This window comes from Heptranchias perlo, chromosome 12 (genome assembly GCF_035084215.1).
Source record: "Heptranchias perlo isolate sHepPer1 chromosome 12, sHepPer1.hap1, whole genome shotgun sequence".
NCBI classification, from domain to species: domain Eukaryota; kingdom Metazoa; phylum Chordata; class Chondrichthyes; order Hexanchiformes; family Hexanchidae; genus Heptranchias; species Heptranchias perlo.
In genome coordinates, this window is record NC_090336.1 from 55,637,131 (window position 1) to 55,658,657 (window position 21,527).

Below are 21,527 nucleotides of genomic sequence, written 5' to 3' on the forward strand. Positions count from 1 at the left end.
TTAACTCTCTAAAGTTCCAGTAACCTGTGTCTGGGGAGCAATTTTATTTTACACCTGAAAGTCATCGGTTCTCTCCCCAGGTGCCGAATGACCTGCGGAGTGTTCCAGCATTTTTTGTTGCTTGCTTTGAACACCTCGAAGATCTCTCCTCTGTTGCCCTTCTTGTTAACTTAAGCTTCTAGTCACGTACTGGCGTAGCCGCAATAAACGGGTCAACGTGACTTAAATGATCATGTCTGCTTTTTCATTGGCTTTTTTTGCATTTTGGTCGGCTCTAAACTGATCCTACTTTCTAGGTCCTCTGGGATTTGGCGCAGCATCGGTGTAGTGATGGTTGTGGTGACCACTTTGGGGGAGAGGAGGGAGGGGGTTGGACCCCAAAGATTTGAGGGGCATTTAAAAAATGAAAGTGGTCCCCTTTACAAAGAGGCAACAATTTCATATTTGGGGCGGAGAGGGTGGTCAGGCTCTCTTCGGTCAGAATTTTCAGCTTCATCGGCAGGCTGGTGCCCTACCATTCCTAGTGGCGTGGACACCCACTATACGCAGGATAAAGGAGGAGCCTTTTCGTGACTCGGAAATTAATCCAGGGTCAGCGGCGAAGTTATCTGGCAACTTCGCAATTGTGTTGGGATGCACGTCATCGCAGGTTTTCGGGGCCATGTCTTTAAGAGTGACTCTTCTAGTAACTTTCAAGTGCTTTCTGAACTCATTTTCTTTGGACAAACCATAGTATTGTATCATTCATTGACACTGTCACTAAGGTTTTACGACACGCTTTTGGATCTGACTAAATACCAAAGGAAGCTGTAAGAATCTGTACGTTCCATAAAGAGTACTGAAAGTGCGTAACTTGCTTTGTTCTGTTTCAGTTCCCAGAAACCTGAGTGTGCTTCTAAGTTACTAAAATATTTAACATCAGCAAACTGAGCCATAACTTCTTCATGAATTGGAAACTTGAAATATTCTTAATAGCCATATTTAAGTCTCTGGGGTTGTAACATATTCCCAATCTCCCAGTTGTTTTGCCAATATTTACTAATGAGGTTACCTAATCTATTGGCTCGTCTATTTTCTTCACGAGTCCATTCTATCAAGCAGCATTTTAATTTTTTTCCTACACAGTAAACTACTTTTCTATGTGAATGGATTCTGGGGTAACTTGTTTATGAATCCGGACCCATAGTTCCCAGCGCAATCAAATCCTCAGAATAGATCATTGTATTCCTGTATAAATGTTTTATATCCCATGTTACTTAAACCCTTTACGGATTATCCTTTGCATTAAACCAAGTTTTTAACATCCCTCAAATCTAAAATTGACTGGACATCTTTTGGCACGAGTACAAATGACAACTTAGACTTGGTATCCTATGTAACACTGCAACACACCTTCCTTTCACTGTCACTTTAGGTCTATTCTGCAATTGCTTCCAAACTCACTTACACATTAATGTGATCAAACTTGTTCATGATTACACCCATTACAGATTACCTTCATACTCAAAATTGAAATTATTATAAGTATTCAGTGTTTCTTGCTCAATAACATATAGGAAAAGGGATGCTTTCACCATCTAATTTTTTCCTCCGCTTCAGTATCTGTTAAATATATTTCCAATTGCTGTTTACAACTTTTCCAATATTCTGCAAGATTTCCAGTCCTCAGAAAGCTGGGCACGTATTGAATTTATCTATTTTGATATCGCTTATGCTTTATTTCATGAGTCTGGTTTTTATCAGTTACTTTCTGTGATTAGTTTGATTTGATTTATTTACAAAAATCTTTCAAATAGAGATTAGAATTCATTTGCTACCCAAGACCCAAAAGAACGTTTCTTTTATTAAAAAAAAAACAAATACAACTAAAATGTTTTAAATACAAAGGTTTGTATACAAATCTGAATTTTCAGGTGTCAATTGGACAACTCTCCATAGGGAAACCCTGGTGCTACTCTGTAAACTTGGAAAAGAGGAGCGTTTGATGCAAACAGCACTTGGAATTTTCTGAGTGCATCACTGTGGAGTGGTTTCAGCTTCACACTGACAATCTGACTCCAGAATGCAACAAGCTGTGAGTCTATTTCAGAAATCATCTCGCACTACTTAAATCTGATACTGTATGAAGTATAATCCCAGTGTGCTCTCAAGCCAGGTTGTATTGTAGCTGCATCTGAGAAGGGTTTTCATCCATTCCCTTATGTGGCTTCGTATTCCAAAATTGCAGATTTCTACATACTTTTTTGCCACATACTTTATGTGACAAAATGGAGTTCATTATACACTTTAACAGATGATAACAAACCGAACAAAGGAGAATTCTTCTTTGGTCAAGTGGCCTTGGGCCTTGCGTGAGAACTCTAAACCAGACAGTCCTATAACTGATGCCACCATGTAAAAGGAGTCGTAACGTGACTTATCAATATCATCAGCTACCTGGCTAAGTCTCATAGACAAACAATTACAAATTTAAAAACCTGTTGGTGTATTTGAGTGACGCCTTCGGAAGAGATGTAAGTCATTAAAATGATGTTTGATTAAATCACCTGAAATGGAAGATAAGATTCCATTTGGGATCTAGTTCTGTGCTGACTGCTTTGCAAGCTCTAACTCAGTAACTTTGTTGATGCTCAGTAGCTCCATTAATGTGAGCTCCATCAACAGGAGGCTATGGTGGTGACAAAGAACACCTGCCTTTAAGTCCAAGTCTGTTCTTTCAATTCTACCATCGTCTGCCTGGTTGCCTAAATATCAAAAAGTTCAGAAATCGACATGTTAATAGCTTAATACACTAAAGGAAATAACGTGTAACAGTCCACAGAAAGTTACAGTACGTATCAGTTTAACTAAGAAAGACAACAACGATGATCATGACGTTCTGTCATGTCCCAGAGATGACCCCAGGGCATCGACACTAGCAGCACTGTCTGGCATTAGTACCACCTGCTACTCAAGGAGACCTTTTATATTTTAAGGCAGTGTCAGCTGTGGCTCCATTGGTAGCACTTCTGCCTCTGAGTCAGAAGGTTGTGGGTTTAAGCCCCACTTCAGAGACTTGAGCACAAAACCTAGGCCGATATTCCCAGTGCCAGTACTGAGGGAGTGCTGCACTGTCAGAGGTGCCGTCTTTCGGATGAGACATTAAACCGTCTGCCTTCTCAGGTGGACGTAAAAGATCCCACGGCACAATTTCAAAGAAGAGCAGCGGAGTTCTCCTCAATGTCCTGGCCAATATTTATCCCTCAGCCAACATTATTAATACAGATTATCTGGTCATGATCACATTGCTGTTTGTGGGACCTTGGTGTGCGTAAGTTTGCTGCCGTGTTTCCTACATTACGACAGTGACTACATTGCAAAAGTAGCTAATAGTTGTGAGGTGCTTTGGGACATCCTGAGGTCATGAAAGGCTCTGTATAAATGCAAGTTCTTTCTTTTGTATCACCAAGAGACAGCCTCTGTACTGGAGGCTTACCAGTAATATGTGGATGTAGATTTTGAAATTTAACTCACTAAAACCATACTCTAACTTTGGATGTCAGCATCATTCTGTTATATTGTTATTGAGAGACACCAGCTAATGCTGAGATATTGTAAAGCTTACAGTTAAGTTGCTGTCATACTAATGGTTTTGATTCTTTTGATTATTAAGCATCAACTGACCTTTACTGTAATCAACAATGATGTGGAGATGCCGGTGATGGACTGGGGTTGACAATTGTAAACAATTTTACAACACCAAGTTATCGTCCAGCAATTTTATTTTAAATTCACAAGCTTTCGGAGGCTTCCTCCTTCGTCAGGTGAACGATGTGAAAATGAAATCCTCGAAATGAAATCGCATTTATAATTCACAGAACAATGCTTGGTGATTACAGACAGTTTTTTCAACTGCCCGTTGCCAAGGCAATCAGTGTGCAGACAGACAGGTGTTACCTGCCAGGTCTCAGAATATACAAATCACCAAAAAAAACAACAAACAAAAAAAAACAGAGATAGAGAGGTAGAATTCTACCTCTCTATCTCTGTTTTTTTTTGTTTGTTGTTTTTTTTGGTGATTTGTATATTCTGAGACCTGGCAGGTAACACCTGTCTGTCTGCACACTGATTGCCTTGGCAACGGGCAGTTGAAAAAACTGTCTGTACTCACCAAGCATTGTTCTGTGAATTATAAATGCGATTTCATTTCGAGGATTTCATTTTCACATCGTTCACCTGACGAAGGAGGAAGCCTCCGAAAGCTTGTGAATTTAAAATAAAATTGCTGGACTATAACTTGGTGTTGTAAAATTGTTTACAGTAATCAACAATAGTTAACCTTGTGGTGATATAGACCGTGTGTTTGTAATTGTAGTTAAATAGTGGTTAAACAATGTTAATATGCATCTTTGTGTCCTTGATGTACTCGGTCTTTGATGTCTCTGATAAGTAAGAATCAAGTTGCATTTCACTATACTGTGGTCCTGTGGTGTTTGGTTTGACTTATAATTTTGGTTGGGTTATGTAATATGCTCCAAAAGCAAACTAATTTAGGTATCTTAGAAATTTTAGACCTGAATGGTAAATTCCAAGTTCATTTCTTCAACATCTAGACTGCTTCTATATTGTCAGATGTTCAGAATTGGATGAGTCACAGTTTCCTCCAGCTCAGAATCAAGAAGACTGAAGCCATGGCCTTTAGCCTCATCTCAAAGTCTGTTCCCCCCCGCCCCCCCCGGCCCACCCCCAAAGCCATAGTCTCAGGCTTAACCGAACCATTCACAATCTTGGTGTCCTGTTCAACTCTGAGCTTAGTTTCAGATCCCAAAAACTTTCTATTACACAGACTGCTTACTTCCACCTCTGCCACATTGCCCAGCTCTGCTTCTACCTCATCCTCTCCGCCACTGAGACCCTTATAGATGTCTTTGCCACCTCCAAACTTGACTACTCCAATGCTCTCCTTGCTGATCTCTCTTCATAAACTCCAACTCTGCTGCATCCATCCTGTCCTGCATTAAGTCCTGCTTACTCATCACCTCTTTCTTCATTGACCTACATTGGCTCCCTGCCCCCAATGTAAAATCTTCATCTTTAAATTTCACCATGGCCTTGCCTCACCCTAACTCTACAACCTTCTCCCGTTCCTGTTTCCACCTCCGAACACTGTTCCTCTGACTCTGCCCCTCCTCTTCACCCTACCACTAGTCACAAAGCCTTCAGCTGCCTAGGCCCTACTCTCTAGAAGTCCCGCTTTGAACCTTTGCAGCAGAGGCAGTTCATCAGTTGAGGCACTGCCTCACCTAGACTTCCAGTGCAGAAGTTGTAGTTGTGACTCGGTTCTGCTGACAGTTGCACCGTATGATGGTCAGATGGCTCCCAGTGCAGTCGACTATTTCTTTTTTTGCTGTTTCATAACGTAAACGACCCAAAAATGGCAGGCAGCTTACTGGCTTGTGTCCTGGACCATGAAACAGGGCATGAGCGAAGGGCCTGCTGTCATGGAAATAAGGTGGTTTGGTTAGGCATGTATAGAATGGGTCCCACCTGTCCAAAAAGTCATCAACCGCCAGTGCAATCCAACACTCCGACTCCTTCCACTCCTTTAAAATCTTCTCAAAACCCATTATGTGACTAAACTTTCTGTCAGTCCTCCCAATCTCCCTTTTCCTGGCTCAGTCCCCGTTTCCCTTATGCCATTGTGTGAAGCACCTTGGGACCTCCTTTACATTAAAGGTGCTGTATAAATCCAGGTACTTGAATGTGTTAGAAGAGGATGGGAAAACATTTGTTTGACATCCTTTTACTAACATTACCTATTGGGATTTCAGCACAATGTTCCTTATATATTTTATGGGATTTACTTTTCAGCTTTAGTACAAGGTTTACAAAAGTGCTTGGGGCACACTGTTGCATCCCTCGGGCACTTTATAAACTTAATCACAGCACTTTTTAAGGTTTTTGAGAAAGCTGACGCTTCTAGACATGCTTCCAAAACATTAAAAATATACTGGAGGGAGCTGAGCTCCATACACATGACTAAACACAAATGCCATGAGACTATGATTCCAGACAGGCAATGCAATGGCTGTTACCGGTTGTGTGAATCACACTCTACGCTTAATAATCTCAGGACTGCAGCACGGTACACAACGGTAGCCTAAGGTAACCCTGAAACTTACTTTTAAATAATTAACTTTCTTTTCCCCTCTCACTTCTTCATTCATTATTTTTTCGACTCTAGGGGCTGCTACTACTAGTGCGATGGGTCTGTTTTCAGATTAATGATAATGGCATGTTGTATTTTTTTCAGCACGTTACAATTTAGCATTAAACAGTGGGTGCAAAAAAAGGACACAATTAGTCTGAAAGCATCAAACGCAATCATTCTGCTGAACAGGATATCACATCTATTACTGAGAAGTGATTAATAATGAAGGGTAAATCCCCACCTTTTCATTGTTGATGAGGGCTGAAAAAAAAGTCTAAGCAGTTTTTTGTTTCTCAAGGTTCAGTGTCCGAAAAAATCCTTACAGTATTCCTTTAGTCCAGGAAAAATTGAAGAATCCCTTAAATTTTGTGCCAGATATTTAAATGGGATAAGACAAAAATCCTACTGTTTTTTTTAACGCCATCTCTTTGCATCTTCTTTTTCTTTTAAAAGAGCTCCCGAATCCAACTATTTTTAAAGAACGAGGGAAGTGGCGAGTATTTGAAAAAGTGATGCATGAAATCTGTTTGGAGCCTGAGGGATTTGTAACAAGGAGGTCGGGATAAAGCAGCAGCTGATCTCAACACGTGATCGGTGCAGGAAGTGTGTGTGTGAACCAGAGACGGAAACTGCGGTCAAAGGATTCAGCAAAAAGAGAGAGAGAGCGAGGAGAGATTGGGAACCAAGAGAAGGGAGAGAGGAAATTATAGAAGAAACCACCTCAACTTTTAGTGCAAGGTGAGTGATTACTAATATCTATATGTCTGTGGTTTAAATAGAGGGAAGGGGTTTAGATCTCATTCACTCTCCCCTCTCTGTACAAGTGTTCCTGTTTGTGAGATTGTGCATTCCTTGAGTCAGGAGCTGATGGGAAGTTGCAATGGGGATTGAAATGTACATTTTAGGTGGGTTTGATTTCTTTTAATCGGGAGGGAGGAGGGGGATGTGAGCCAAGTTCTGATTGGAGCATTGTTGCACTAAATGTATTTGCGGGTCTGTTTATAGAGGAAGATGTGTCTCCACCCTCCCCTCACTCCCTGACTGCAGGAGGTTGTGTCTGGAGCTGCTTTGTCTTGCGCTCATTGTAGGCAGAGCGGGCAGACAAGTGAGCGCAGGCTTTAACTCAGCGCGGCAGTGCCATCCCTTATATATTGAAAGGTCCCCCCCTCCTCCTCCTCCTCCTCCCTCTCTTTACCCCTGAGATGCGGGGTGTGGGTTTAAGGTGTTGTTGCCCACTAGCCGATCGCAGGGAGACTGGGTGGGGCTGCTTCTGGCTCTGTGCGGAATCGCTGGCAGTGGAAGAGGGGGCGCAGCCACGTAGAGAGACCCGGCTCAGCCCAGCAAGGCACTTTTTTTTTGCTTTGACTTTCTTGGGGCTTAGCTTTGTCTTATTAAAAAGTTACGTTTTTAAAAAAAAAGTGGGATGTGCTCTATTTTGCACAGAATGACCGTTGATAAGCAATATTCCCAGAGGAGGGAGGGAAAAGTTAACAAATGTAGTTACTTCTGGCCACTTTTATTTATATATACCTGTTATAATGTGGATTGTGGTATAATACTTTGCTGCAGTATGGCTTTAGGGACGCTGGCTCACATAGTTGGTACTGCCAAGGTCAGATTATTGGCAGCAGTGATTTATTTTTCCTGATGATGAACTCAGATTACAAACCCCACCTGTTTATAGGAGAACTGCAAAACTTTTAGGTATTAAAAGCCCAGCAAGTCTTGATGAAAATGATTAGATGTTTTGTTATAATAGGGTTACTGATTTTTTCTTAAGAGTTTTGGTGACCTTCAGATATTGTTTGCAAACTTTTTTTTAAATATAATAAACAGGGGAGGGGTTGTATTCGGCTTGAGGAGAGACTGAGTAGAATGGGCCTATATTCTTTGCAGTTTAGAAGAATGAGATGTGATCTCATTGAAACGTATAAGATTATTAGAGGGCTTGACAGGGTAGATGCTGCGAGGCTGCTTCCCCTGGCTGGAGATTCTAGAACTAGGGGTCATAATCTTAAGATAAGGAAGGTGGCTATTTAGGACCGAGATGAGGAAAAATTTCTTCACTGAGGGTTGTGAATCTTTGGAATTCTCTACCCCAGAGGGCTGTGAATGCTCAGTCATTGAGTATATTCAAGACTGAGATCGATGGAGATTTGGACACTAATTGAATCAAGGGATATGGGGTTTGGGTGAGAAAGTGGAGTTGAGGTAGATGATCAGCCAAGATCTTATTGAATGGCGGAGCAGGCTCGAGGGATCTTATAGCCTACTTCTGCTCCTTTTTCTTCTGTTCTTGTGTTCTTACTTGTTCTAAACCAAATGATAGCTCGGAGTATAAAAGTATTTATTGCTTAAGGATTCTTCAACTTTGTTTTCTCTGTTAACAGTGTAAATGTCAGCTGTGTTAATAAATCTCAGTTTTATTTAAACTTGCTGCACTGTATTTTACAGGTTAGTCCCAAATGAATCTTCAGGCAGTAGCTTTAATAAAAGAATTTGACTTACATTTGTATAGCACCTTTCATGATGCCTGAAACATTTTACAACCAATTAAGTACCTTTTGAAATGTAGTTATTGTTGTCAGCCAATTTGTACACAGCAAGGTCGCACAAACAACAATGGAATAAATGACCAGATCATCTGCTTTCGTGATGTTGGTTGAGGGATAAATGTTGGCCAGGGCACCAGGAGAGCTCCCTTGCTCTTCGAGTAGTACCATGGGATCTTTTACATCTGAGAAGGCAGATGGGACTTCTGTTTAACATCTCATCCGAAAGAAGGAATCTCTGACAGTGCAGCACTCCCTCAGTACTGCACTGGGAGTGTCGGCCTGGATTATGTGCTCAAGTCTCTGCAGTGGGACCTGAACCCATTACCTACTGGCTCAGAGGCGAGAGTGCTACCCACTGAGCCAAGGCTTACACCTACACTGAAGAACCTGCCAGTTAGTATTCTTCATCATTGTGGGAGGGAAGAACACATTTCACACTGAATGCTCTCCAGGTCCTGAGGCCAGCCATTTCTAGGTGTAGGATGACTATTGGTAGACTTCTTATTCCCCAGAAGTCAGCCATTCTGCTCCCAGCTAAAATAAGCAGGGAAGTGACTCAATGTGTTTTTAATTGGGGATCTCGTAGAAATCATTTGCTGGTAATTTTTTTTTTGTTACTATCTACCATCCTCTTGGTAAAAGGAAAGAACAGTGCTTGAAATGTAATGCTCCAAGGTATGCCCGTAATTTCAGCCAGCAATGTGACATGGGACCTGGTGATCAAAGATAATCACAGTAATTAATGGCCACTCCCTATAAACTAGTACCTTCCCGTGGAGATGAAATGTTAAATTAAAGCAATTAAGCGGCAATTTTGGACCAGTGTTGATAATTAAGATGCGAATTTCTGATTAGTCAGCCTTGGCTCAGTAATAGCGCTCTTGCCTCTGAGTCAGAAGGTTGTGGGTTCAAGCCCCATGTCAGAGACTTGAGCACAAAATCTAGGCTGGCACTCCAGTGAAGTACTGAGGGAGTGCTGCACTGTTGAAGGTGCTGTCTTTCGGATGAGACATTAAACTGAGGCCTCTGAGATAATGTACATTAAAGATCCCATGGTACTATTCAAAGAAGAACAGGGGAGTTCTCCTGGTGCCCTGGCCAACGTTTACCCTTCAACCAACATCTAAAACAGATTATCTGGTCATTATCACATTGCTGTTTGTGGTAGCTCGCTATGTGCAAATTGGTTGCTGTGATTCCTACATTACAACAGTGACTACACTTCAAAAGTACTTCGTTGGTTGGAAAGAGCTTTGGGACGTCCTGAGGTCTGTCACCCCCCCCCCCCCCCCCACCCCGGCCCTTAGATTTATCTCCCTGTCTGCATTCCCCCCTCCCCGGTTGAAGATATGCTCACCGATTTGGGGAAACTGTTCCATGGGCACTGGGTACTGTCCAGTATCCTACATAAGTATTTTCTGTATTTATTTCCTATTTGCAGCTTTTCCTTTTTTATTTTTTCTAAAATAGGGCAGTGTGGCTTGCAATAGATGTCAATACAAATCATGGGTTTTCAACTGGGACGTTCCTGAGAGAACCCCAAGTATCTCCCAAGGCTATCAGGTTTCAGAGCATTTCTCTCTCTGATTTACTAGCATGTTTTTGTTGCTGTATACTAATAAATACACTTTCTGCAGCGATCGCATTGCTTTCCTTTGGGTAGCTGACAGTGTTTTTGAAGTTAGAGGGGACTCTGAGAGTTTGTGGCTATTTGCAGGGAATCTTTGGATGTGTGTTTTGCAGAGGGTCTCTGGGGGAGTGTGTTAATATTTGCAAGTGCTCCCCCCGCCCCCCCCACAGAACAGTTTGAAATCCACTGGCCAAATCATCCGAGTGTTACAGTAAAGGTAAATGGCTTCTTTGCTGTCAGAATGTGTGTAGTACTGAGCATTAGGTAGTTGTACATCAGATCTAAATCTGAGTTTTAACCAGCCTTTTAGTGTTTGTTTAGTTGGTGCCACAGTGCCAACATGGTCATCTGTATTATTTTTCAATTTCTTTTCCAGATGTGGAGAGCTGCTGCAGGTCGGACCATTTCTGTAACTGCATCAGATGATGGTGACGACTGGGACACGGACCCTGACTTCGTGGTAAGCTTTTGGTTTTCATTTACAGCTTAAAAAGAAAAAACTTGCATTTATATAGCACCTTTCAGGATGTCCCAAAGCGCTTTACGGCCAAAGAAGTACTTTTTAAAAGTATAGTCGCTGTTGTAATGTAGGAAATGTGGCAGCCAATTTGCGCACAGCAAGGTCCCACAATCAGCAATGAGATAATGACCAGGTAATCTGTGTCTTTTTTTTAGTGATGTTAGTTGAGGGATAAATATTGGCCAGGACACCGGGGACAGCTCCCCTGCTCTTCGAACAACGCCATTGGATTCTTTATGTCCACCTGAGAGGGCAGACGGGGCCTCAGTTTAACATCTCCTCCAAAATACGGCACCTCCGACAGTGCAGCACTCCCTCAGTACTGCACTGAAGTTTTTTTTTTGTGCTCAAGTCTCTGGAGTGGGACTTGAACCCACATCCTCCTGACTCCGAGGCAAGAGTGCTACCACTAAGCCACGGCTGACACTTGCCAAAGTGACGAGCAAGCAGTTATTAGGATTGTTTTCCTTACTCTTTTTTGTTTCAGAAACAAACCCAGTTAGTTGGTGTTTGCGTTCTAATGCTTTTATTTAAAAAAAATTAATGAGTTTATTCTATTTTCTAGCACTTCTGTCTTTGTGCAAATCTTAATATTTAAGAATGACAGATGCGATGGAGGTTGGGCCATATTTGTGATCAGTAGGCTAGAATCTTAGTGGCAATATTGGGCAAGCTTCCCAGTTACATGTAGAGAGCTGTTGTCAGATGGTTGGTAGAGGAAAATTGCTTAGTCATACCAAACAAAAAACAACTACTGCTACACTTTATTCTATCAGTTCACGCTAACCCAGTTGAATGCTCCCAATGTATCACGCAAACCAATTTACTAAATATAAGTGTCTAAAATTAAAAACAGGAATCACTGGAAGTGCAGGGTGGATCAGTAAACATCTGAAAGCGAAATACAGCTTAATCGTGTCAGCTGTGGCTCAGTGGTAGCACTCTTGACCCGGAGTCAGAAGGTTGTGGGTTCAAGCCCACTCCAGAGACTTGAGCACAACATCTAGGCTGATACTCCAGTGAAGTACTGAGGGAGTGCTGCACTGTCGGAGGTGCCATCTTTCGGATGTGACATTAAACCGAGGTTCCTTCTGCCCTCTTAGGTGGACATAAAAGATCCTTGGCACTATTTCGAAGAAGAGCAGGGGAATCATCCCTGGTGTCCTGGCCAATATTTATCCCTCAACCAACATCACTAAAACAGATTATCTGGTCATTATCACATTGCTGTTTGTGGGACCTTGCTGTGCACAAATTGGCTGCCTTGTTTCCTACATTACAACAGTATCTACACTTCAAAGAAAAGTACTTGTTGGCTGTAAACCGCTTTGGGATATCCTGAGATCGTGAAAGGTGCTGTACAAATGCAAGTCTCTTTTTCTTTTTAATGTTTATTACATTAGAAACATTAAATTAAAAAAAAAAGTTCTGAGCATTCTAAAAGTTTTCTATTTCTGTGATTAATCAGTTGTAGCTTATCTGGTATTGTAGCTAGCCATGGCATAATGTATTTGTAGTGCTGACTACCTTGAATTCATGACATTTAGTACCAGAAATGAAATAACTGGCACAGCAATTTCACACTGTTACTGTTTTCTTTCTAATACTTGTGTGGTTGGGTTAAAGTGCTCTAAATGTGTTTTTTTTCTGATCTTGTTGTTAACTAGAATGACTTGTCTGAAAAAGAACAGCGATGGGGTGCCAAATCAATTCAAGGGTCTGGACATCAGGCGCACATAAAGTAAGTGCAGTTCTTAGTCAGTGGTGGTGATGAGGAGCCCGGCTGGCTGGCTCTTTTATTCTTTAAGTAACATTTTAAAGTTATTTGCCATTGGGGGAACTGGCTCAGGCTGTAGCATTTTCTGGTTTTATTTCCAACCAATGCAACCTGTGCTCAATTAATTGAAAGATTTTACTGGAGATTGCTCGGTATTCGGTACTGGTCCGTTCAAAATGCCGTAGACTGTTCCTGAAATACTTTTCAAGCTTCTGCTTAAGATGTTGCTTTACGTTTGTTGTGAAAACAAGCTCTGCATTTTCGCCCTTGTGAAAGATATCAGCCTAACTTCAGTCTTTCTGTGCCATCAGTTGCACTTGTTAGGGTTTCTCATGCAAGTCACAAAATAACTTTCAGTTCAAGGAGAGCGACCATATGGAGGAATATATTGAGTCTATAGTTCTGCAGCCCTGCACATTTGCCCTACCTGTCTGGTTGTGTAATTGTTTTTTCCTTCAAATTGTCTTAACATCATAGAAAGGTTACAGCATGGAAGGAGGCCTTTCGGCCCATCGAGTCCCGAGGAACAGGAGTCGGCCATTCAGTTAGATTATGGCTGATCTGTACCTCAACCCTTTTTACCCGCCTTGGTTCCATAATCCCTTGATACCCTTATCTAACCAAAAAATCTAGCGATTTCAATCTTGAATCCCTAGAATCCACAGCTTTTTGGGGGAGAGAATTCCAGATTTCTTGTACCCTTTCTGTGAAAAAGTGCTTCGTAATTTCTCTCCTAAGTAGCCTTGCTCTAATTTTAACATGTCCCTTTGTTCTTCCCCTCATCTTTATCCTGAGCAAGATTATTTTTAGTCTCGAGTGACCTACCATTTCAGGAATTTGCCACCCTGGGGTTATTAGCATGAAGGAAATGGGTTCCCCAGCTTCCACTGCCCAGTTGCTTGGACAGGGGAGCCAGACTTGTGATGTGGCAAACCTAGGGTAGGGGAGGGAGGCTGCTGGGGGAAATGGGACAAATTTTAAAAAAACATACGCGCACTTAATTTTGTCTTCAGGCCTGTACAAAGAAAGAGCTACCAATTAAGTCCCCCTCCCCCCCACTCTTTTGAGCACTCCCTCGTACCCGCACCCCCAGTAGTAAAGAGTGTCTCACTCTCTTCCGTTGCCCGATGAACACTGGGCACCTGGGCCAAATGGACACCTCTTGCATCCTGTGCATTTTAGGCCGCCATGCCTGCCCGCCAGGAAACGCGAGGGAGTTGGGGATGAAACGTTTTTTTTTTTATTTGTTCACAGGATGTGGGCGTCGCTAGCGAGGCCAGCATTTATTGCCCATCCCTAATTGCCCTTGAGAAGGTGGTGGTGAGCTGCCTTCTTGAACCGCTGCAGTCCGTGTGGTGACTGTTCTCCCACAGTGCTGTTAGGAAGGGAGTTCCAGGATTTTGACCCAGCGACAATGAAGGAACGGCGATATATTTCCAAGTCGGGATGGTGTGTGACTTGGAGGGGAACGTGCAGGTGGTGTTGTTCCCGTGTGCCTGCTGCTCTTGTCCTTCTAGGTGGTAGAGGTCGCTGGTTTGGGAGGTGCTGTCAAAGAAGCCTTGGCGAGTTGCTGCAGTGCATCCTGTGGATGGTACACACTGCAGCCACAGTGCGCCGGTGGTGAAGGGAGTGAATGTTTAGGGTGGTGGATGGGGTGCCAATCAAGCGGGCTGCTTTATCTTGGATGGTGTCGAGCTTCTTGAGTGTTGTTGGAGCTGCACTCATCCAAGCAAGTGGAGAATATTCCATCACACTCCTGACTTGTGCCTTGTAGATGGTGGAAAGGCTTTGGGGAGTCAGGAGGTGAGTCACTTGCCGCAGAATACCCAGCCTCTGACCTGCTCTCGTAGCCACAGTATTTATATGGCTGGTCCAGTTAAGTTTCTGGTCAATGGTGACCCCCAAGATGTTGATGGTGGGGGATTCGGTGATGGTAATGCCGTTGAATGTCAAGGGGAGGTGGTTAAACTCTCTCTTGTTGGAGATGGCACTTATCTGGCGCGAATGTTACTTGCCACTTATGAGCCCAAGCCTGGATGTTGTCCAGGTCTTGCTGCATGCGGGCTCGGACTGCTTCGTTATTTGAGGGGTTGCGAATGGAACTGAACACTGTGCAGTCATCAGCGAACATCCCCATTTCTGACCTTATGATGGAGGGAAGGTCATTGATGAAGCAGCTGAAGATGGTTGGGCCTAGGACACTGCCCTGCAGAACTCCTGCAGCAATGTCCAGGGGCTGAGATGATTGGCTTCCAACAACCACTACCATCTTCCTTTGTGCTAGGTATGACTCCAGCCACTGGAGAGTTTTCCCCCTGATTCCCATTGACTTCAATTTTACGAGGGCTCCTTGGTGCCACACTTGGTCAAATGCTGCCTTGATGCCAAGGGCAGTCACTCTCACCTCACCTCTGGAATTCAGCTCTTTTGTCCATGTTTGGACCAAGGCTGTGATGAGGTCTGGAGCCGAGTGGTCGTTTCTGAGCAAGTTTCTACCCGCACTCACCCCGGACCTGATGAACAATCGGCGGGGGCCAGGCAGCAAACCTTTCCCCTTTGTCTTCTGCGTTTAGATAATTTCTAACCCTCAAGTTTTGTATTGGTCACTAACGGAATGAAATGTCCCCGTTAGCAGATTGTATTGGAGCCTAACGTAGTCATCTGGAGCAGTGTCATAAAGGGAGTTGCTCAAAAGTCAGGAGGATTCAATTATTGTCGGCTTGAACTGGCAGATGTTCTGATCCGTCAGGGTTCCGGTGTTGGTTTGGATAGTCCCTTAATGTGACTGAATTATTGTAACTTAATATAATACAACCAAGTACAGGCAGAGAATTTGCAGTTGGTGGGGTGCAGCATAGAATCATACAGCACAGAAGGAGGCCATTTGGCCTTTGCTGGCTCTCTAAGAGCAATCAATTAGTCCCACTCCCCTGCTCTTTCCCCATAGGCCTGCAAATCTTTCCCTTTAAGTAGAGATCCAATTCTCTTTTGAAAGCTACTTATGAATCTGCTTCCACCACCCTTTCAGGCAGAGCATTCCAGATCATAACAACTCGCAGAGTTTAAAAAAAAATTCTCCTCATCTCCCCTCCTGGCTTTTTTGCCAACTGAAAAATGTCTTGCCCCAACACTCTTTTCATGCAGTGAAGTGCTGCCATTGCTTGTATTCGGCTCCCTTTGAACTAAATGTTTAATTTCTCTGCTTCTCCACTAACTCAGTGCAGCAACACTGGAACAATCTGGTTGGATTACGTCATGTCTGCTTGTCCGTACTGCCAAGGTACTTGCAGATTTGTCTTGGAAAGCGCGGTTCCTAATCTGCACCACAGCTCTCTTTGGTCAGTGCTGTGGTTTTCCTGTGCTCTGCAGTCCTCTCGCTGCCTTTCTCGGGTAAGTTTGAGTAATTAGGGATGTAGGTTCCAAAATGCAGTCTGTCTTTCTATATGGGCTGCAACATTTTTGTAAAGAACTGGAGATGGGATCCCTTGGTGATAGATCACAAGATAATTACGGACGAGAAAGGCCGTTTGGACTAAATTGGTTCCTCAGTCCAGAATGATGCTAAAGCCCAGCCATTGGTCCTTGTGTGATTCCAGGGTTTTTGCCACCACTACTCTGTCCAGGAGTCGGTCCCATGTGATGAACACTCTTTTATATGAAGTAGTAACATTTCTGGTATCGGTCCTTAATATGGGTTTTACTAGTTTGACCCTGTGTCGTTCTCAATTTAATTTCAAGTAAATTTGTGGATTTACCTTCTCCCCGCCGTTCACTATCGTGCCTACTTCTATAAGATCACATCTCGGTTGCTTCCTTTTCAAAGGTGAAATGCCTAAATCTCTCCTGTTTGTCTCTAACTGAGACCACCAATGTTGGGGATCAGCCCCGTGGCTCTTCTCTACACTGCTTTCACTGCCTGAACATCTCCTCCCTTCTTCCTCAGTAACCAGAACTCGGCACCGTACTCAAGCTGTGGTCTGATCACAGCTCCATACAGGTTGATCACAAATTCTTCCCACTGAAGTTGCTCCTACGCAAATCCAATTTCCTCAGTGAGAAGGTCCCCGCTTGTGACAGTTTCATCTGCTGGTGATGGGAAGCAGAAATCTTCCTCAGGTGGAGGTAGCGGAGTACAGTAGCAATCTGGGAATTGCATTGAGTCCGACTGGAATTATCGAAGGCTTCATTGGGAACAGAAAGCCGAGGAGGAGGCATTTGTTCCTTCTCACTTGTGCTGAATTTGAACCAGCTGATTTCCTTTTTCCCCCCAGGCGTACTCTACTCCAAAATGGAAGATTTCAGGTGGTAAATCAAATGTTTGATACCAAACCTTATATTAAAGGGGTTACTGACATCCTGGAAGGAATGATTTTTAGGTAACTCAAAAAAAAAAAGCATATTTCTCACCAAACTTGGAAGATTGCAACATAGTGACTACGGATGGACTGGACCCATTTGTTTGAAGAGTAAAGTGTGCTAGGGTCCATAAAATGGCAACTAAGGGATTGGTGCTTTAATTCCAGATGTCCACACATCTCCTCAACTAAAATGAAAAAAAAGAATTGTAGTACTGTCCCCACCACTTACACCATTCCTATTTATCCCGGACAGCCGCCTATATCGGGCAAACGGCGCTGACCATTTGCCATTACAATAGGCGTCAATTACAAAGGCGCCACTTAAACTGTATTAAGTGCGCCGACTATTTTGGGTAGTTGAAGCAGCTGTAGGTAAAATCTCTTTTTCTTTACTATCCTGGTCCTTCACTGCAGTATTTCTCATTGCAAATTAAAAGGAACGCGTTACAAATTTAACAGTGACAACGATGAGTGATCAGACTCTGCCTGAAGTTTATTTCTAGGGGGATGGAGTATAAAAGCAGGGAAGTCATGCTACAACTGTACAGGGTGCTGATGAGACCACACCTGGAGTACTGTGTACTGTTCTGGTGCCCTTATTTAAGAAAGGACATAATTGCAATGGAGGCAGTTCAGAGAAGGTTCACTAGGTTGATTCCGGGTATGGAAGGGTTGTCCTATGAGGAAAGATTGAACAGGTTGGTTCTATACTCATTGGAGTTTAGAAGAATGAGAGGAGATCTTATTGAAACATACAAGATTCTGAGGGGACTCGATAGGGTAGATGCTGAGAGGATGTTACCCCTCACTGGGGAATCTAAAACTAGGGGGCATAGTCTCCGAATAAGGGGTCGTTTAAGATGGAAATGAGGAGGAATTTCTTTTCCCAGAGGGTCGTGAATCTTTGGAATTTTTTACCCCAAAAAAGCTGTGGAGGCTGAGTCATTGAATACATTCAAGGCTGAGTTAGACAAACTTTTGATCAGCAAGGGAGTGAAAGGATATGGGGCAAGGGCGGGAAAGTGGAGTTGAGGTAAAAATCAGATCAGCCATGATCTCATTAAATGGCGGAGCAGGCTCGAGGGGCCGAATGGCCTACTCCTGCTCCTATCTCTTATGGTCCGTTCAACTCACCCTCTGACTGTAATCAGAACTGCTCCCGACCCTGACACTTGTTGAGCTTCTCCTCTGCCCTGGACCTGACCCCAACAAAGCATGGGCTTTGGTTACAGCATCCACCACGTATAGCGGGCAAATCGCATTGACACCAACACACCCGTTATAAGCAATGGGGACTGTATTGTCAAACTGGAAGTGGTGTCAGGTTTCCAGATGTCTAAGTACGGGAGTGAATCATTTTGAAAGCCTCTGTTATTTTGGCCTGTCCACTTAAAAAAAAATTTGGATTGCCAATACACATTTCAGAGCTCCAAATCCTGTGGTTGAGCAGTGCTGCTCTACGTAAATGTTGCTTCCCTCCTTTTTAGTTTGCAGTTTCCAATTATGTCCAATTAAATCTGTTCATTTTCCCTGCACTGTTGATATAAAACACACAGCACAAACATTTTGGAAAATGTTAATACTGGTTGAGTGTTTTAAAATCTTTCATCTCCTTATCTGTAATATGCTGGGCTTGAAAGAAAGACTCACATTTATCTAGCGCCGTTCACGACCACAGGACATCCTAAAGTGCTTTACATCCATTGAAGTACTTGTGAAGTGTAGATACTGTTGTAATGTAGGAAATGCAGCAGCCAATGTGTGCACAGCAAGGTCCCACAAACAGTAATGTGATAATGACCAGATAATCTGTTTTTAGTGATGTTACTTGAGGGATAACTATTGGCCAGGACACTGGGAAAATCTCCCCTGCTCTTCTTTGAATAGTGCCATGTTTATTTTTTTAAAAAGGCACATTTAAAAAAATATTATAACTGTCCTGAAATCCTTAACTTAATATTTTCCCCCTTCCCAATTTTCTGCTTGGTATAGCACACAAATCATTTCTTGAATACTCTGTGACTCGGTGGTTTCGAAGTCTCTTTCTGCTGTGGGCCTGTGTGTGGTGTAATGTTGTTGAAATTCTGATCTGGATGAACTCCACCACGGCAGCGCATCCGTCTGTGGGCTGCGGGGGGCTTGGCTTGCTGACCTTGCTTGTGCGCGCGCTGCCACCAGTGCTGTGGAATCCAGCTCAAAAGGGAAATGGTTCCCACAAACCCGCGCCTATTATGCAGCTGCTTCTCGGAGGCAGTTCTGAAATATGCAGGGAAACAGAATCTCTATTCTTTAGACCCTGTCATTGTCCTGATTGCTTTAGTCTGCGTCTAGTTTGGCGCTTGACATTTTTCTGACCAGGGCATCAACACCCTGGGGGTCACCATTGGCCAGAAACTTAACTGGACTGGCCCCACAAATATTGTGGCTGTTAGAGTAGGTCAGAGGCTGGGTGTTCTGAGGCAAATGGCTCACTTCCTGACTACCCACAGCCTCTCTACCACCTATAAGGCACAAGTGAGAGTGTGATGGAATAATCTCCACTTGCCTGGATGAGTGCAGCTCCAACAACACTCAAGAAGCTCAACACCATCCAGGACAACGCAGACTGCTGGATCGGCACCCCATCCACCACCCTAAACATCCATTCCCTCCACTATCGGCATACAGTGACTGCAGTGTGTCCTATCTACAGGATGCACTGCAACGTCTCATCGAGGCTTCTTCAACAGCACCTCTCAAACCCGCGACCTCCCATCATCTAGAACGACAAGGGCAGCAGGTGCATGGGAACACCATTATCTCCAAGTTCCCATCCAAGTCACACACCATCCCGACTCGGCTGTTCCTTCATCATCGCTGGATCAAAATCCTGGAGCTCCCTACTTAACAGCATTGTGGGAGTACCTTCACCACATGGACTGCAGCAGCTCAAGAACAACCACCACCACCTTCTCAAGGGCAACGAGGGATGGGCAATAAATGCCAGCCTTACCAGCGATGCCCATATCTCCAAACTGACATTTAAAAAAAAATGTGGAAATGACGGTCAATATTATTTGCAAACCAGATAGGGTAATATTGCTCACCATGTGTCCATGTACAGTAGGGCAAGCACACCACAGCTGTTTTGTACATTAGTGCTAGTGGTGCCCAGCTCCTGACCTGTGGATCTTGTGTAACTGGCTGCAAATAAACTTCCCGGTCATAGAAATTCACAGCAAGCGTACTGTTGGGTGTAGCTGACTGCTCGGGACACAGGTCTTAGCCCAACATAAAAGTAACAACTTGAATGATCAGTTATTTGGGTATGTTATTACGTAATGCAGTGTAGTATGGATCTTTTACGCATTGCACTATCCTGAAAAATTGAGCAATCTTTAATGCCGTGACTGATTTGAGAATGCATAATGATAGCAGGGATGAGAGGAGCTTTAGTTAGGAAGAGAGACTGGAGAAATCAGGGCTGTTTTTATTAGAACAAAGAAGATTAAAATGAAATCCGACGAGGTATTGGGAAAGCTATTTCCACGGGTCGGTAAGTTGGTAACCGGAGGGCGAAAATTTAAGGCCATCATCAAAGAGAGAGATTAGGAGAAGTGTTTTGTGTAGAGGGTTATTAGGACATGAAATGCTTTACCAGAAACTGTCACGAAAGCAGAATCCACAATGGTCTTTAAAAGGGGAGTGGATAAATATTTGGGAAGGAATCATTTGAAGGGGCAGGGGAATGGGAGTCAATGGATAGCACTTTGAGAGCTGGCACAGCCGAATGGCCGCCTTCTGTGCTGTGAAATTCTATGATTTGAATGTAATGGTGCTAGAATGGATCTTGTTGATTATTGTGCCTATTTTTAGTTTAAAAACGAAGCATATTCACCCAACTGCACAAGGTGGCGTTTGGAACATTGTGCTTTTAAGCCCTTTTTAGATGGAATATATTCAATTTAACTCGATCTGATTGTTGGTTAGTTTGGAACAATGCACTGATGAACTATTGCTGTAAATTAAGATGAGCTTTTCTCTTTCCCCCCCCCCCCCACTGCCAAGTTGGGGCTTTTATTTTGAATGAAGTACTCTTGTATGTTTAGTGTTTTCACAGTGAAAGCAATTGTCCCTGGCATATTGTGATAGTAAATAGTTATGAGGATCTCCATATGTCCTGCTTAAGTAAACACATTTTACTAATCCTTTTCCCTTGAGTATTACTGTATTCACTGATTAACTGCACAAAACTGCTGTTTGTTTAGCATGTTAAAATGTTGGTGGTGCGCAAATACCTTTTTGTGAGGATGTTGCAGTACTGACAATTTAAATGGCCCTGCTGTGTAACTACAAAACGAAAAGAATTAGCCCCAAAAATATCAAAACAAAAAATAGTTTTTTTCATTGCTTCCTGTGTGAGAATGTGCTGGGACCTTGATTTCAGGCCTTAATAGTGCTCCTGTGGAATTGGCTGCTGAAGATGAGCTCCGATAACACACTGCCCCCTTTTTTGGA

At 43.2% G+C, this 21,527-nt stretch overlaps 1 protein-coding gene across 3 annotated transcripts in view; it reads left to right on the forward strand.

Moving 5' to 3' along the window:
- The first annotated feature begins 683 nt into the window (after nt 1–683).
- The window catches only part of LOC137328047 (src substrate cortactin-like), a 60,341-nt gene continuing 39,497 nt past the window's right edge, over nt 684–21,527 (forward strand). The window contains exons 1-4 of one of the 3 annotated variants that reach the window (XM_067994154.1): nt 684–819; nt 6,644–6,928; nt 10,752–10,835; nt 12,563–12,636. In XM_067994154.1, the coding sequence (XP_067850255.1) occupies nt 10,752–10,835; nt 12,563–12,636 (158 nt within the window). In that variant the 5' untranslated portion in view covers nt 684–819; nt 6,644–6,928. The remainder of the gene's footprint in view (nt 820–6,643; nt 6,929–10,751; nt 10,836–12,562; nt 12,637–21,527) is intronic. The other 2 variants (XM_067994152.1, XM_067994153.1) reach the window with 2 other exon arrangements.